At 29.0% G+C, this 17,209-nt stretch overlaps 1 protein-coding gene across 3 annotated transcripts in view; it reads left to right on the forward strand.

The window, feature by feature from the left end:
- The window catches only part of LOC122505416 (TLD domain-containing protein 2), a 582,826-nt gene that overhangs the window by 90,009 nt on the left and 475,608 nt on the right, over positions 1 to 17,209 (forward strand). The window contains exon 1 of one of the 3 annotated variants that reach the window (XM_043617016.1): positions 9,193 to 9,455. The exons of the other annotated variants lie outside the window; for them this stretch is intronic. Within the exon in view, the coding sequence (XP_043472951.1) occupies positions 9,313 to 9,455 (143 nt within the window). The 5' untranslated portion in view covers positions 9,193 to 9,312. Of the gene's footprint in view, positions 1 to 9,192; positions 9,456 to 17,209 lie in introns of those variants that run through there. 3 annotated transcript variants of the gene reach the window in all.

Raw genomic sequence — 17,209 nt, forward strand, 5'->3', positions numbered from 1 at the left:
TATCGAAATTTTGAACTCACTATGGATCTCCCAACCAAAGTTTATATGGATGAGGCAGCCATATGTGAAAATCCATAGCATAAATTGTAAGCCCAACCATGCCTATGGATGTCACATCCATATTTGATTCAACAATATAATATGGCTCCCTCATCCATTGAATATGGAATGTGCTTCCATTCTGAAAGTTGTCTCTTCCATTGAATTGGATAACACAACAATATTCTGCTCAACAATATTTTTATGGATATCTCTTCCAGACCTTTTCTTTCCGTGTATGTAACATAATATTTCTGTTTAATGAATTCTATGACAAATGATATTTATGTTAAATGGTTTTTGTGTACAATGAAATTTCCAGATGCAACTAGGATATCATAACAGCTGTTAGGGTGAGTTCGTTTATGAATTTTTTTTATTAAATTAAATTAAAAAAAGAGTGTGTTTCTTCTTTCTCTATTTCTGACTTTTGCGATTTACCAGGTATTTCCAGACATACACACACAGTAATCGTACTATAAATGTTAAAGTAGGTCACTTTAGTGACGTAGCAACATACATATGTCACCTAACACGGAGAAAAGGCTCGAGAAGTAAAATGAATGAAAGGAAACTAAGATTTTCTGAAAGCTTCCTATTGTAAATAGTACACGGAAAGAAAAGGTCTGGAAGAGATATCCATAAAAATATTGTTGAGCAGAATATTGTTGTGTTATCCAATTCAATGGAAGAGACAACTTTCAGAATGGAAGCACATTCCATATTCAATGGATGAGGGAGCCATATTATATTGTTGAATCAAATATGGATGTGACATCCATAGGCATGGTTGGGCTTACAATTTATGCTATGGATTTTCACATATGGCTGCCTCATCCATATAAACTTTGGTTGGGAGATCCATAGTTAGTTCAAAATTTCGATACATGTTGCGCGCAATTCATTATCATGGCATCCATTAAAAAATGGTCGTCTCAATTTGTCCGTCGCGTCGGTTTCCTTGGTTTCCTTGTCACGTCTATATAATCGCGTTGTGAGTTTATTGTGTATAAATAGTGTTATAATTGTTTATTATTTATTATCGTTATTGTTTATTTGTGTTTATGTAAATTAATTTTCATGAAATATGTGTAGAGTATACAAGGAATATTATATGCTCAAATATTGTAGTTGTGTGTATAGTGTAGTGGATAGCGTTAGTGTTTAGTATGCGCTAGGTCTAGGGTTCGTTTCTCCCCCATCGGTTAATAATTTATTTCGTAAATATGCGGTTATTCAATAAGTGGTGTGTATTAATTAACAAAAATGTGTATAAAATATCTCAAGTGACATTGAATTTAATTAATTGAGTGATTCCAATTTTTTGTTTCCCATTTCCATTACTATGGATCACCCAACCATAGATCTTTTGCTGCTCCAACAATATACAGCCAGCCATAGAATATGAATGGAGCAACCTTAACTATGGATATCCCGTATTTTTCAATATAATATGGCTGTGATATCCATGTATCTGGATGTGTCAACTATTCCTTTTTCTCCGTGTATATGTAAAATGTACACATATATTTTATAATGTCAAGTTCAGATGATTTCCCAGTAATTGCGCACATAATTTAGTTTTGTTTCGCACACACACACATGTGTATGCGAAACTTCCTCGGAAAATACACCAAGTATTAAGTCTTTTAGATTTGATTTACAATTAATTCACTTTTAAGTACATATTTCAATAAGGACACATCATCCGATTAACATTTTTAAAGACGCGAACTTTTATACACTTAGGACATAATTATATTAATTAAATATACAGTACAGTAGGGTGACCGTTATTTTGCGAAAGTTGGAATTTCTTAGGTCGTCGGTTAAATTTGCTTTAGAATGTGAAAACAATGAGCTGTGCACAAGGATAAACCAATTGATCAATATTAACTCATGCCACCCTTAAATAGGATTTAAGGGGGAGTGACACCTTTGAGGTGTCTTTTTTAAGACACAAAATTTTTTCAAAAAATCTGCTACGTACTCGATAATGCTTTCGAGTACGTATAAATGACGAACTAAAAACAATTTGGCCAAAGTCAATCCGATCAAAACTGTTCGAGCCAGACTGTCCACCGTTTTGAAAAATATAATTTCGAGAAAAATGCATTTTAACTTTTATAATGTGAAAACATGAAAAAATGAAACCATTGTTAATCTACAATGCCTTTAACATATAAGTAACTTTTTAAATTAATATTTCCTTAATTTTTATTCTTTCGAGCAATTTTAAGCTGTCTTCATTATTCTTGAGCTGCTATGATAAAAGAAAAAATATCCAAAAAGCACTCGAAGCGCTCTTGGACACCTTCATATGATTAGCTAGTGCACTTTTGTACATTTTGTATGATAACTTTTTCTTTGTTAATATTTTGCATTGATAACATGTATATTTATGGTTTTGGATGTGCTGAACATGTATCCGATGTCAAAAGTAAGTTTTGACACCTGCCAGTCAATCCTTTAGAAACGACAGTTTGTGTGGGATTTTACATTAATTTACTCATATAAAAGTATTTTAAGAACACTAAGGTTAATCCAAATAGCAATATGTAATATTGACAGTTGACAAGTGTCGCCTTTTTAAAAATTTGACACCTTAATTGACAGTTGTTAACTGTCAATATTACATATTTCTATTAAGGTTTATCTCATTGTTTTTAACCCTCCTACGGTTTAATTAAATTGCAGAAATCGGTACCAATGGTTCAATTTACCCTGCATAGGAAATTTTATTTCTCAACATGCTTTAATAGTTTTTGAGGTTGCTGATTACGAATTCGGTGTCCATTTTTGAAAATTCAAAATGATAGATGCAATATGGCGGACCTTTTTCAAAAAATTTTTATTTTTATTAAAAAAATTTGTTTTTTAAATATCCGTTATATTGGATCCGCTATTTTGAATTTTGAAAATCTGATGCCAGATTCGTAATCAGCGACCCCGAAAACCCCTCGAGTAATGATTTTCATAAACTGATTTCATAAACTTTTTGATTAAATTCACATTATCCACTTATTATAAAACTTGCTTGTTTAACTAACAGTTAAAGTTATGTAACTTTGATAAAAGAATTTTTTATTATTGCTAACAAATATTTTTGAAAATACTTTCATATGAGTACATGAGTAATTTAATGTAAAAACTGTAAAAAACTGGTTTTAGAAAGTTTGACAGCTGTCAACTGTCAATTTTACACATTGTTGTTTGGATTGACCTTAGTTTTCTTAAAATATTTTTATAGGAGTAAATTGATGTAAAATCCCACAAAAATGGTCGTTTTTAAAAGATTGACATCTGCATTGACAGCTTGCAGTCAACTTATTTTTGACATCGGATTCGTGTTCAGCACATCCAAAACCATAAATATACATAATATCTTCAAAGCAAAAGATTTTTAATTTTTTTTAATTTCTGAAGCAAATTTAGCCCAGCGACTTTACACTGAAAAAAAAAAAGTATTGAACCAAGAAAATTTTTCTTGGTTGAAGTAAATCGTGGGATTGAATACGGCCAAGACTATTAAAGTATTGATTCAAGAAAACGATTTTCTTGACATAGGATATTTGGGAGAAGAACATATATTCTTGATCCAAGAAAATATGGAATTCGACCAAGAAGTTAATCTTCTTATACGAAATATAAAATGTATTAAATGAATAAAATATTTTCTTGTTCTAAGAATACATATAGATGATTGAATTATTTTATTCGATTCATTCAATGTTTTGTAACGTTCGTTCAAGTAATTCAAGATTAAATGAAGAAAACATTTATTTTGTGAGAAGAACAGATATTCTTGATCCAAGAAAATATGGAATTCTACCAAGAAATTAAGTAGCATGTAAGAAATGCAGAATATATTAATTCAAAATCATTTATGTATCAAATCAAGAAAGTATGTTCTCTGTCCGAGAAAATATTTTCTTGATTTGAGAAAATTTATAGTTTTCAATCAAAAAAATACTTTCTCAATACAAGTAAATTATTTACTTAAATTACCCCCCCCCCTTACCTCCATCCCATCTTTTCTAATACTTAGGTCAAACATTTTTATTATTTAATTAATTAACATTTATATTTTTTATTTAAATAATTAAATAATTATTATTTTACATATATATTTACATTTAATTAATACTTAACACAAATACAACAAATATACCTTGAAAGAAAATTTTCCACGGTCGGAGGAATTGAACTCGGGTTGCACGCACCAGAAGCCGTCACGCTACCACTATGCCATCCTAGCCTCAATGGACAGTTTTCAAAAACTGATATTTAAGTTGCATATACATTTGAAGAAAAATATTTTCTTGGATCAAGAACACCGGCATTGTGTTAAGTAAAAAAAAGTTTCAAAGCAAATAAATAAAATGATTCGATTCAAGAAACATGAATTCTCCAGACAATACTTTATTATTTCGCTTAAGAACATATATTCTAGATTCAATACTTTTTGGTACTTCGGAAAAGTAAAATATTTGGTTGAAATAATTACATATTTAGTTCCGCCAAATACTACATTCTTAATTCAAGAATTCTGTTCAATGCTAATAATTACTTGACACAAGAAAATGAATTTCTTTCTTCAAATAAATATGGGATTAATTGAATATAATTTTTAATCGACTTGAAACAAATATTTACTTATATTAAGATCTTACACTTAATTGAATTGAATAAATAAAATATTTCATTCCAGAAAATATAACATTCTCGCAAGAAATTAATGATTTTGAAACATGAGAATATAGAAATGCTTCAAGTAAAAGAAATGCTTAGATTAATTAATATTTCTTTGAAACAAAATAATTTTTAATTGAGTTGAAACAATTATTAACTTGTATTAATCTTCCCATTTTCTTGGCTCAAGACTATGGGTGTTGGATGAAATAAATAGTTGCTTTAAAGGAAATAAAAAAATTATTTGACTCAAGATACCAAATGACTCAAGGTAAATTACTTGACGTGAGAACATGATATTCTTGATTCAATACTTTTTCGAGACTTGGCGCATGTAAAACAGTTCGTTTGAAACAGTAAGATATTTACTTATGTCAAACCCATATTTTCTTATTCCAATAACTTTGATCAATGCTCAAAATTACTTGACACAAGAAAATAAATTTCTTCCAATAAGAAAATATGGGTTTGTTTCAAGTAAATCAGGTCAAGAAAATGCATTTACTTGATTCAATGAACTTTTTTTTTCAGTGTAGAAATTTCTACTTTCACAAAAATACGGTCACCTATATATACAATACAGCTATTGAATACATATTTATTATTTATTATTTATATTATATACATAATATCTTCAAAGCAAAAGATTTTTAATTTTTTTTAATTTCTGAAGCAAATTCAGCCCACTGACTTTAGAAATTTCTACTTTCACAAAAAAACGGTCACCTATATATACAATACAGCTATTGAATACATATTTATTTAATGTTGACATAAAAGATTTTGACCAGCTACAGTTTGAAGGTCTATTTCAAACCGATTACAGTCATGCTTTGTTAAAATTAGGTCAAGTTCAAGTCGGATAGGATGTTTTATTTCAGATCAGGATCGAGTCTAAATATTTCCACACTGCTGGATAAGAATATGTAGTCGATAGTTGATAAACACATAGGAAAATCCTAAGTTGGATCCCTGTACAAGATACTCATTTTGATAAGCAGCAAACAACCGTGTATCGGTAAAATAACGTTTTATGTCGTTTAAAATTGATTCATTTTGATACACAGCAAAAAATGAGTCCACGCTTTTTTCTGTGCATTGTTTGAACTATTGTAGTTCGTAGATAATATAATATATTTCTTTTTTTGATTTAGTGCAGGTTTGTATAATTATAAAGTTTAAAACTGAATCACAATTCGAATCATTAAGTTCTTTAGAAAATATAGCTACGGAATCACGAACAACAGCAGAAGCGAGAATGCTGCTAATCACTACACTTGACCTACTATTAGAATTTCTCAGCCTACCTATTATTGGCCTAAATTCTCAAGCAGATCGATACCCTGTTTACTAAATAAAACTTATGTTCTTTGTTTTTTAAAGAACATATGGATCGACTGCTTTTTTAAGCAAATTAAATATGTGTCTACGTCCGCGAGAAAAAGGCCTATTTTGTCCATTTTATTTTATGAAATAATCGCAATTTTCTAAAAGTGGTTCAGATTTTTTCTTTTTCTTTTATTGTTGAAAACCAAACTGCAAAGTATCCCACATTAAATTATGCCTTAATGATAAAAATTGTTGTAATTAAAACAACTAATAATTACAGTTTTAGTTTATAATTGACAAGAGAAATAATGTATTGCAAAAAAAAAGTTATCTTAATTTAAGATTTTTTTGTAGTCACTTTTGAGAAACATAATACATTTTGTTCGTGAGATTATAAAAATGTAGTGAATGAGAAACAAATTGAAAATTAATATTTTGTTAAAAAAAGTTATTAATATTATAAGTTTTGGTATTACTTGAAAAGTCCCCATCGACCCCAATGAGAATTTTTTATTTATAAAAATCTAAAGCCTTTATTTTATAATCGATTTTAATAAATTTTTTGAGATGAAAGGCTTTTTAAAAATTTAGAAATGATTTGTTAAAAAATTGAAATTCAAATTTCATCAATTTTTCTTTTCTTTTTCAATTTGTTAAAAAAAATTAAAAAAGTGTAAACCATTTGTTTGGTCCATCATGCACTGAGAAAACTGGACGATTAGTCCCTCCAGATGTTTAGTCCAATCCTCCAGTTTTCTCAGTGTGGATTCCAGATCCCTTATCTTTTAGAAAATGTATTTATATTTATGTAATTGTGTAAAAAATGTTAATAATAATTATTAATATTTTCTTCGCGGGAGAAACACCTACATATATGTTATATAAATAAAATAAATATGGATTAGAAGATTAAATTCCGCTTGATGTGAAAATAATGAAAGTTTAGTGTGCTATCACTTATTTTCCAAGCATCTGTTTGATGATAGAGTCTTTATATTGGATATTCTTTATCCATTGATGTGGAACTTGCGGCTGACCAAAGTAGTTTCATACTACTGTACCGTCTGTCGAGATCAAACGATCCCCTTGAATATATGCTCCCTCCAACTTCTACAAGCATAACATGTGGGTCATTCTCTTGAAATGGACATTTTCAGAATTAAGATTTAATTTGAAAAATTTTTAAAATAACGATACACTAATTGATATTTTCATCAGTTCCTCTTTTATTTCTACGAGACTAGACCAAGTTTATGTACAAAAAGTGCCAACTATAGTAATTGTAGAGTTATTTTCACAAAGCTTGGATTTGTTAAATTTATGCTCAGGGGTGATAGTTGATTAGGTCAAGAGGCGAACATAACCTTAAAATCTGGTAAGAGGTCATCTCCTTTGAGGCCCTTTCAAACGAGAGCTATAGTATATTTAAGATAATTCCTAATGAGGGTCGTTACGCTACGTCAAAATGCATTTAAATAAATTATAAATTACATTTCAAAAAGTGTAAAAAAATATTGTAAAGTACAAAAATATATAAATACTTCTTAGTAAAAAAAGTATTGATGGTAACTTAAGCTGAGTATGGTTTCGCATGAAAACCGTATTGGGAGGTTACGGTGAATATATTTTGCTTACCGTGAATACTTTTTTTTTAAACTTTCGAATTAAAGATTTCATTACCGGCCAAAACTTGCAGAAGCGGTGAAACGTATATTAGATTAAAAGGGACTTGACGTTACCGGCAGAAACTTACTAAGTTCATTTCTTTTCAACTTTAAAATGTAATGCACTTCTTTGTAAGTTTCTGCCGGTAACGTCATGTTCCTTTTAATCTATTATACCTTTCTAGCATATTAATGCTGAGTCAAAACACGCTAAGTGAGCACCTCTTTAGGCATTTTTTGACCAAATTTAAGCTATCACATCCCCTGTAATCGGAGTCAAAAGTTTGTCTGTTTCAAAATACAGTCGTACATGTGCCAAATCACAGTGGTGGGGGTACTAAATACTACAAATAACCTCATAAAATAGAAGCTTTAGTTCATAATTGTAAAAAACGGGACGGTAAACTATAAATTTTGTTGTACATTTTGGTTCAAAATGTATTTGTGTATTACATATTAGTTTATGAAAAAAATCTATAAACAATTTATGTTTATATTTATGAAAATGTACTCCTCCCCACCCATTACTCATGCTTTACATGCAAAAAACGCAACTTTGATAGCGAATATCTTTGATTTCGTGCGGTGAAAATTCTTAAAATTTTGCAAATATTTAAAGAATGATTCTACACGGGAACCAAAAACTGTATTAAAAAATTAAATTATTTAAACAATTAACACATTATTATTACTATTATTATTATTTCGATGAAAACTCCAAGACTGCGAATATTGTACTTTCAAATATTAGTCGATACCCTACAATTATTTTGTTTAGTTGCAAAGGATTTACATCTAAATGGGGCACATTTCTTATAAAATAGTATTACAATGATCGTGATGATACCATCACTAAGTAGTATATTTGAATATGTAAACACAAATTGAAAAATTCGGTAAGGGATCATCAAGTGCGTTCGTTAAGAGAAAATTAAAAAACTATTCATGAGGGAAAGAGAGAAAAACATGTATATATCATAGTGAAAGCAATCCAGTTTCACTCATGAGTTCAGACATATCTTGAGATAAGACTTTTTTACTGCAATGTGCGGTTTGAAACAAAAGTTTTCAATTTACATTTTCTTTTCTCTCTCTCTCTCTCTCTCTCTCTCTCTCTCAAAGGAAAAGCGAAGCTGTGACTGTTAACTTGTTTTCTTCGTTTGTAGCCGTCAATTTGTGCTCCAGAAAACAGTAACCGCTTTTAAACTCTCCAACCCCTATAAACAACTCAAATATAAGCTTAAACTTTGAGGTTTATCCTAGCATGAACATTGCCACAAGTGATTCGTATAATATTGGCACCATGTCAAAAGTACGAGTCAAAAATATGTGAGCCATCATCAAAACATTTTGCGTCTTTAGTCTACATTAACGAACATTAGAATAAAACTAGTACAAGTGGTGAGCAATTTTTTTTAAATCACCAAGTTTTTTTTTAAACACAAATTTTGTATTTAAAAAAAGTGCGCGACGTGAAAAGAAAATAAATTGAAGAGCAACTTGTCATGAAAAGTATTTTTTCTTACTCCTTTTGTCTTAATGGAGGAAAGTTGTTAAAGTGTGGCTAGTTGTTTGGTTTAAAAAGAAAATGGAGTTGTTTGCTGGTGGTGGTGAAGGAAGGGAAACTCCCCCGGGATCGCAGGATAACACGGGGCCTGCGGGCACACCTTCTAGACAACGAAGTCTCAAAGATCGCCTACGGGAAGGAATTACTGGCGGATTCGCTTGGCAGTGAGTATATTTGACGATATTATGCAATTTTTATATTCGTCTCGTCACTATACAAGCTTTTTCAGAAATAGAAACATATACTTGATTAGCTTCTTTTTAACTGCTTTCTCACTGAAGACTAAAGAAACTGCCTCTTGTTTTAGACCCTATTTCGGCTACAGCAGTTTACGTTAGACTTAATTTCAATTTAAAAAATTCATTTTAATACCAAAAATTATCTTCTATGTATATTTTATTTTAAAAAAGAAGTTGACTTAATTAAAAACGCGTTCCAGTTATTAGGTTTAAAAGAATTTTCGAACAAATTTTAACCTCTCAGTAACAAGTTTTTCAGTGTGTTCATAAAGGTAAACATCTGTTTAAAAATACATTTTTTACGTAAAATTGCAATCAATCTGCACATAACATAACAGACGTAATCCATAATATTATAGACATTTTACAACTTTCATTAAAAATTATTTAAAACTTCATAAACAAAATACGGTTTTTATAAATCAGATACGGGAAAGATTTGTCCAATATTTTCAAATTTGCCTTTTTATTCCATATTTTCAATTTTTTATTTTTTTATTTAGATACATAACTGGACAGGCTCTTTTGTATATTAATCAAGAAAAAAGTGAATCTTACAATCCAATCATAAACATGAACTAATATCATTAAAAAAAATTATTTCTTGTAAGTCTATTAAGAAATCCATTATTTCCATAATTATGCTCACAACATGATAAAGTATAGGTACCTAGATTTTAAACAATCGTTAGATTTACATGAAAAACAATTAAAAATTACAAATGAAATGAATAGTTGTTTAAAGCATTGGGGTAACTGTAAAAATATACAAAGATTTAGTGAGTAAACAACATGACATAAGAAGAAAGGAAGAGGGTATTATACTAAGCTCTCTAAATCTGAATTAGTAGAAAGTTACTAATGAAATGACGAAAAGTCTTCCACCAAATGATTTAGTAATAATTTTACTAACAAATAGTGAAATTTTACTAATTATTAGTAGATTTTACTAATTGCTTAGTAGAATTCTACTAACAATTAGTAGAACTGTTTTATTAGTAGTCGATAAAACAGTTTCACTAATTCATTTAATAAAAAAGTGACTTTCAATTAGTGGAATTCTACTAAAACATTTTGACACATTAAAAATAATATTACCATGGAAACTTAGAAAAAAAGAAGTTTACAATTCTAAAAACAGAATAAAATTTAAATAAATTAAATGAATAATTTAAAATTAAATTAAGCTTATAAAAATAAAATGAAATTTAAAATTGATTAATTTTTGTTATCTTTAAAATTGTTTAATACTGTTAAAATTTCCAAAATTTTAAGTCCTATTATCTATAAGGGGCCGTACACATAATACGTCACGCGGCTAGGGGGAGGGAGGGGGTCTGAGAATTGTGACTAAGTGTGACATGGGGGAGGGGGGGTGAACTCATGTGTTACGTCACAATCTTTTAAATTCAAAGATTATAAGAAATTATATGTGACAATGTCACTTTTTCTAAATAAAACAAGTTAAAAATGCTTTAAACTATTTAATATCTATCATGTACCTGTTTAACATCTATTGGTATATTATTTATAATATGATAAATAATATATTCTCTTAATTTGAATCAGTTAAAAATCATGGTTTTTACTGACAATCAGCAGTGACTGACTATTTGCTTTTGAATCAGTTAAAAATAACTGAAAAATTATCCACAAAACACCGAAATTTTTTTAAATATTGTATATTAAAGATTTGCTTGCATAATTCGAAAAATTCACTTGCTCTCTAAATCTGAATGTAAAAATTTACATTTTTGTAAGTTATAAGACGTCTTCTCGATCAATAAGTGCATATTCACTTATAATAAGTGAAAAATTCACTTATTCATAAGTGTATATGCATTTATTGATCGAGAAGACGACTTATAACGTGCAATAAGTGAAATTTCACATATTTAGATTTAGAGAGTGCAAAGTTTATTTTAAAATTGTGTAAAGATCTAAATTTCTCACTCCAATAAATGTCTATCGTCAAATTTTCTTAAAAATATAGCTTGAAACTTTCCTAAACATTTGAATTGCATTTTCGACTATACTTTCGTGATAATTTTCCTAAAAATTTAACTTAAATTTTCAGGAAACTTTCGCGCTAAACATTTATTAAAGTGGGATATTTAAATCTTTACACAATTTTCACTAAACTTTGCATTTAAATATTTCAAAGCTTGCGAGTAAATTTTTAGGAAAGTTTCGGTGCTACGTAGGTAGTTAAACGTGACTAATTGAATCAATCAAAAACAATTGTATTGAAACATCAGTTATTTTCAACTAATTGTCAGAAAAAAATATTACTATTTGAATTAGTGACTGACTTTTTGCTTCTAAATCAGGTATTTTTAACTGATTCAATAATTTAGAGTGTAAGATATAATTAATAATGAGTTGTATTTTTGACCGTATTAATATATAAATTTTGATGATGTAAAGGCCTAATTACGGTTTGTAGGTGTTAATTTCTTGTGAAAAGAACTTTTCTTTCTTTTTCTCTCAACTAGTTTTGAACCTTTATTAGTTCCTCATCAGGACATTATTCGTAAAGTACATATCATCCAAATACAGATAGATAGACGTAGAGAGATCTTACAGAGGATCAGTTTTTTATTTTTTATTTTAATTTAGCTTGATCCAGTCCTTGATTTCCTTTCGAGTCTGTTGTCCGAAATGGTAAACGGCTTCTTCGAAGAATTTATTATGATTATTCATGTTAGATCTTATTAGTTTTAAGGCCAGTGAATAATTAATGAGTTGTATTTTTGACCGTATTAATATATAAATTTTGATGATGTAAAGGCCTAATTAACACCTACAAACCGTAATTAGGCCTTTACATCATCAAAATTTATATATTAATAGGGTCAAAAATACAACTCATTAATTATTCACTGGCCTTAAAACTAATAAGATCTAACATGAACAATCATAATAAATTCTTCGAAGAAGCCGTTCACCATTTCGGACAACAGACTCGAAAGGAAATCAAGGACTCGATCAAGCTAAATTAAAATAATAAATAAAAAACTGTGTACGGCCCCTAAAAGTCTAGTAAAATTTTTTTAACAATTCTTGAATTACATTCAAATCATTATATTTAACAACCAGAAGTTCAAGAAAAATCATGCAATAAGATTTGATTTTTCAGAAATGTATCTACCATATTGGATTTTCTATTTTAAATTTTTTAAAAATTATTTCAAATTCGTAATCAGCAAAACAGGAAACTCTTAAATGTCAAAAGATATTAAAATCTGATAATTTTTCTAAAATTTCGTCCGCCATTTTGGATTCGCCATTTAAAATTTTTTTAACTAACCTCAGATTTGTAATCAGAGGACCCCAGAAACCTATAAATAATAAATTTTAGGCAAACTTGCGAGTTTAATGCTTTCTTTTTCCATGAAGCAATGATTATGACAGTAGAAGCTCATATTCTTTCCTAGATAAATTCTTTTTAGGAATAGTGTAGAGGTTAACGATTTTTTTGTATACTTTTATAATATACGAGAAGAGATTACAATGAGTTAAAAGTGATTAGAAGTCAAATTCAACATGTGCCCTTCAAAAATGTGGGTTTTTATTATGAGTTTCGTTTTTAAATTTAACTTTTGAAGTCACTGCATTCCTAATGTATAAGTGGCACATATTCCTGTAAGGGTTCAAATTACTTCTTATTATGTAGACAATGTAACCCTGTTTTATGGTTCTTTAAAAATCTTCGTTAAAAAAGTTATATCAAGTTAATTGCTAAATTGTCAAAATTTAAGAAAAGTTGTCTCGCAAGTTTGAAGGTACACCATTTTTATCTTAATTGAGGCACATCATTGTCTCAATGATTTTTTGGTTCCTTATACTCCCCACTACATCTACTATAAGTCACATAATATATAATGACTCGTTAAAAAAGTTATACCATATAAACTGAAAAAAACGGTCAATGTCACACACGAGAAATTGGCGATTTCGACACTTTTACTTACTTTTGTCGTTCCCTACCTAATTAAAATGATTATTATACACAAGGTATATTTAAAGAGCACAATAATTTATCAAATTATGGTACTGCAAAATTATTTTTATAATTTTTAAAATATAATAATAAACGAAGACATAAAGTTTAAAAGTTCTAGAGATATGCCCAATATATGCCATAGACTGTCAAGGGGTTAAAGAACAATATTTAAATTACATGCATAATTATATGCAATATTACATGAAACATTTGAATCATTCATAATTAATACCAAAAACTTATGGAAAATTCGAATAAGGTTAAAAAAATTTTTTAACTGATGTGTTGCACGACTGCCCACTTACTACATTTTCAAAACAGCCATATAATTATCTAAACGTCGAATATATATGCAAAATTGCATTTAGTATATTGAAAGGTAAAAAGGTATAAAAGGTTAAAAGGTATAAAGTTAATAAACTTGTGATTATTTTTGTATACTAACCTTTTTAATTACCTTCAAAAACTTTGTGTAAATGTCCTAAACGCAAAGTGTCAAAAAAACTTTTTGAAACACATTTTAACTCACTATCTGGAAAAGCACTATAAATGCTTGTTGGGGTGACGAGTACTAGTACAAAAGTTAGATTTTAACGAAAAAAGAAGTTAACAATAGTTGAAACCTATTACAATAATTGCCATTTGACAAATATTAAGGTGTTGCATAACTCCCCATGTTGCACAACTCTCCACTCTCCCCTATTAATTAATATTTATTTTTAAAAAATATACTTTTTTAAAAATAATTTTTTTTTTAATTAAACAGGTTTTTTATTGGCTGCCAATAAAAAATCAAGCTTTTGAAAATTCATTTTGTTTCCTTGGCAGCTAATATTGGCCCGAAGCTTTGCTACCGATCATTGGCAGTAGCGTAATCATTCCAAGCTAAAACCAATGGTGGTCCATTGTTGGTTGCTAATAGTTTTGCCAAGAAAAAACCATTGGGCACCAAGCATGGCCCATTATTGAAATAATGGTTACGATTGGGAAGGATAATTGGAAGTCTTTCTTTCTCTATCTCATTAATCAACGCAAAACGCAGCGTTCGAACGCAAGCATGTAAACACCGCCTTAATCCGTAAAGAAATTAAAACGTTCGGTAGCTAAAACTGGGTCTGGTCTATTTGATGGGTATATTAATCAGCTGTATTGGGATTCAAATAAGAAGGTTAAATATGTAAATGTCTTTGAAAGTTGCTAAAATTTTTGGACAAATTTTCATCACGAGACTTTCTGATTGGGCTGAAGGAAACTCGCTACTTCCAAAGACGAGGAACGGTTTTAGATCGGGAAGTAATTGTATAGACAATGTTTACTCCCTGCAGTTGGTTTTACATTTTCGCCTAAGAACAAGTAAATCGTCTGCACATGCTTTATTTATTGATTTTCGTCGACTTTCGACTTCGTGTTATGGAAGAAGCTGCATGAAATGGGGGTGAGCGCTAAACTACTTAAAATTATATATAAGCAATGTATTATCACGCGAATTTTATGATTAGAATTGGGATTGAAACTTCACATCCTGTCGAAATGAGAGAGGGTGTACTGCAGGGTGAGATTTAAGTCCTGTTCTGTTTACTTTATTTATAACGTATTTTGATAGAAAGCTCAGGATCGCTGGCAATGAGGGTCTGAATATAGACGATACTGAAGATTTACTTTTATTACTTTACGCTGATGATGCTGTTGCTCTAGCTGACACTCCTGTAAGAATGCGCAAACTAATAATGTCGATTGAGAGATGTTGTGTATTAAATGAATTGAAAATATTTTTAATTTTTTGAGAAATGACTGAATAAATTTTTTTCTTATTCTATATATAAGTTAGTTTTACGCAAACAAATTATGTCCAAAAGTTTCTGGCACGTAGATTCCGATGTGATAATGAATTTTAAGTCTTATTTAAATTTATTATAAACAATTTTTGTTGTGAATGTAATGTGTATACAGTGAGCCAGGCAACATTGAACCACACGAAATAGCAAAGAAATTTTAATTTTAAGAGTGCGGTAAAGTTGTCTGCTCTACTAACCAGTAATAAAAATTCTGGAGGACATGCTTTCATCACAAGTCTCAACGTGATAAACTTGAACTGTCACTTCTGTTACGTAACCTGACTTCGAAAAATTTCATATACATATTATCAACTAATAATTGTTTAACAATAATTTCCTGTTACTTTTGCTATTTGTGTTTTACATTTGTGGCTCGCTATCACAATTAAATTTTGTGAGCTTTATTTATACTAACATGGTTTTCAAACATAGAATGGACAAATCATTATCTTTGTCTGAAGACAATAAATATTTTTCTGTTGATTTTGCTTTCTTTTCTAAAAACTTTCGGAAGTTGGCTAACATTTCACGGCGGAAAAATTAAAATTTTAATTAAGAGGTTCACAAACCTATGTTGAAGACAATGTTTCAATAAATGTTTATTATTTTTAAAAAATACTATTAGGCAGGCGACACTAGACTTCTAGTGACACTAGATTAAAGCTAGTATAATATATTATAATAATAAGATAATAAAAAAATTTAATAATAAAAATATTCAAGTTAAAAAAATTAAATTCAATTCGTTAGAGTACTTCCTGCAAAATATTTTATCTGGAATTTAAGTAATCTCATATCTGATTATAAAAAAGAGAGAAAAAAATACGTGATACAAAACTTACTCAAATTTCAACCTACAGAAATCTGATCTAATTGAAAGAAATATTTATCCATTACAGGATAAAAGAATTTGGAATTGGAAGTGTCAAACTATTTCATAAAAAGAAAGTGTTTCTCTCTGCCACATTAAGAATGAAATTTTCCATTATTATGTAATTAGCACGAGGATAAATGTATAATATATATATATATATAAATCTTTGAAAATGAGAACAATGTCAAAAGTTCTATGTCAGGATCTGTCAATATTTCAAAAAACTATTTATCTTTGTGATGTTCACGGAAGCCTGTATAGGGTTTGAGTGAAAGCTCATAGAGATACTTTAGAAATTCAAACTCACCAGACTTTGTATATAATTTATAATGAGCTATTATTGTTATAATAACATTAAAAACTGGTGTGTGGGTTGCGATGACACATATAATATATAAATATGGATTGGTGCGCGGAAATTTGCAAATCTGAGGGTTTGAAGTACTAATTTTTAAGTAAATTTTAATAAACATTTTTTGATAGTTTCATACTTGATTCTTTTGCACATAACTTAAGAATTTTTGCTGTAAAATAATTATTTATATTTTGAAATGTAATTTAAATTCTTAACTTTATTTAAAAAATTTATTTAAAAAATATGGATTTAAATTTTATACCATAAAAGATTGTAGTTTTTATGTCGCACGCTTTTGAAGTAAAAAGAGAAAGAGTAAAATATTAGGAGTTAATTTAACTTCACTAAAAGCTAATAATTTAAACAGTGATCTATAGCGTGGTTATTTTGGAATAATATAACTTTGGAGGAAGTAAATTAACTCCCATTGTGGAGTAGATTTTTAACTCCAAAATTTTTACTCCCTACTCCGGTTCCTATTTCCTCTCTAATTTTTTTACAGTGTAAGTAGGTTCATATTTAATTTAATTTTGAAGTGTCATGTTTTTCAAAACAAAACCGAGTGGTCATGACTTTCTTCCCAACCACCAAGATATTGAATTTTCTATG

This window comes from Leptopilina heterotoma, unplaced genomic scaffold (genome assembly GCF_015476425.1).
Source record: "Leptopilina heterotoma isolate Lh14 unplaced genomic scaffold, ASM1547642v1 Lhet_358, whole genome shotgun sequence".
Taxonomy (NCBI): domain Eukaryota; kingdom Metazoa; phylum Arthropoda; class Insecta; order Hymenoptera; family Figitidae; genus Leptopilina; species Leptopilina heterotoma.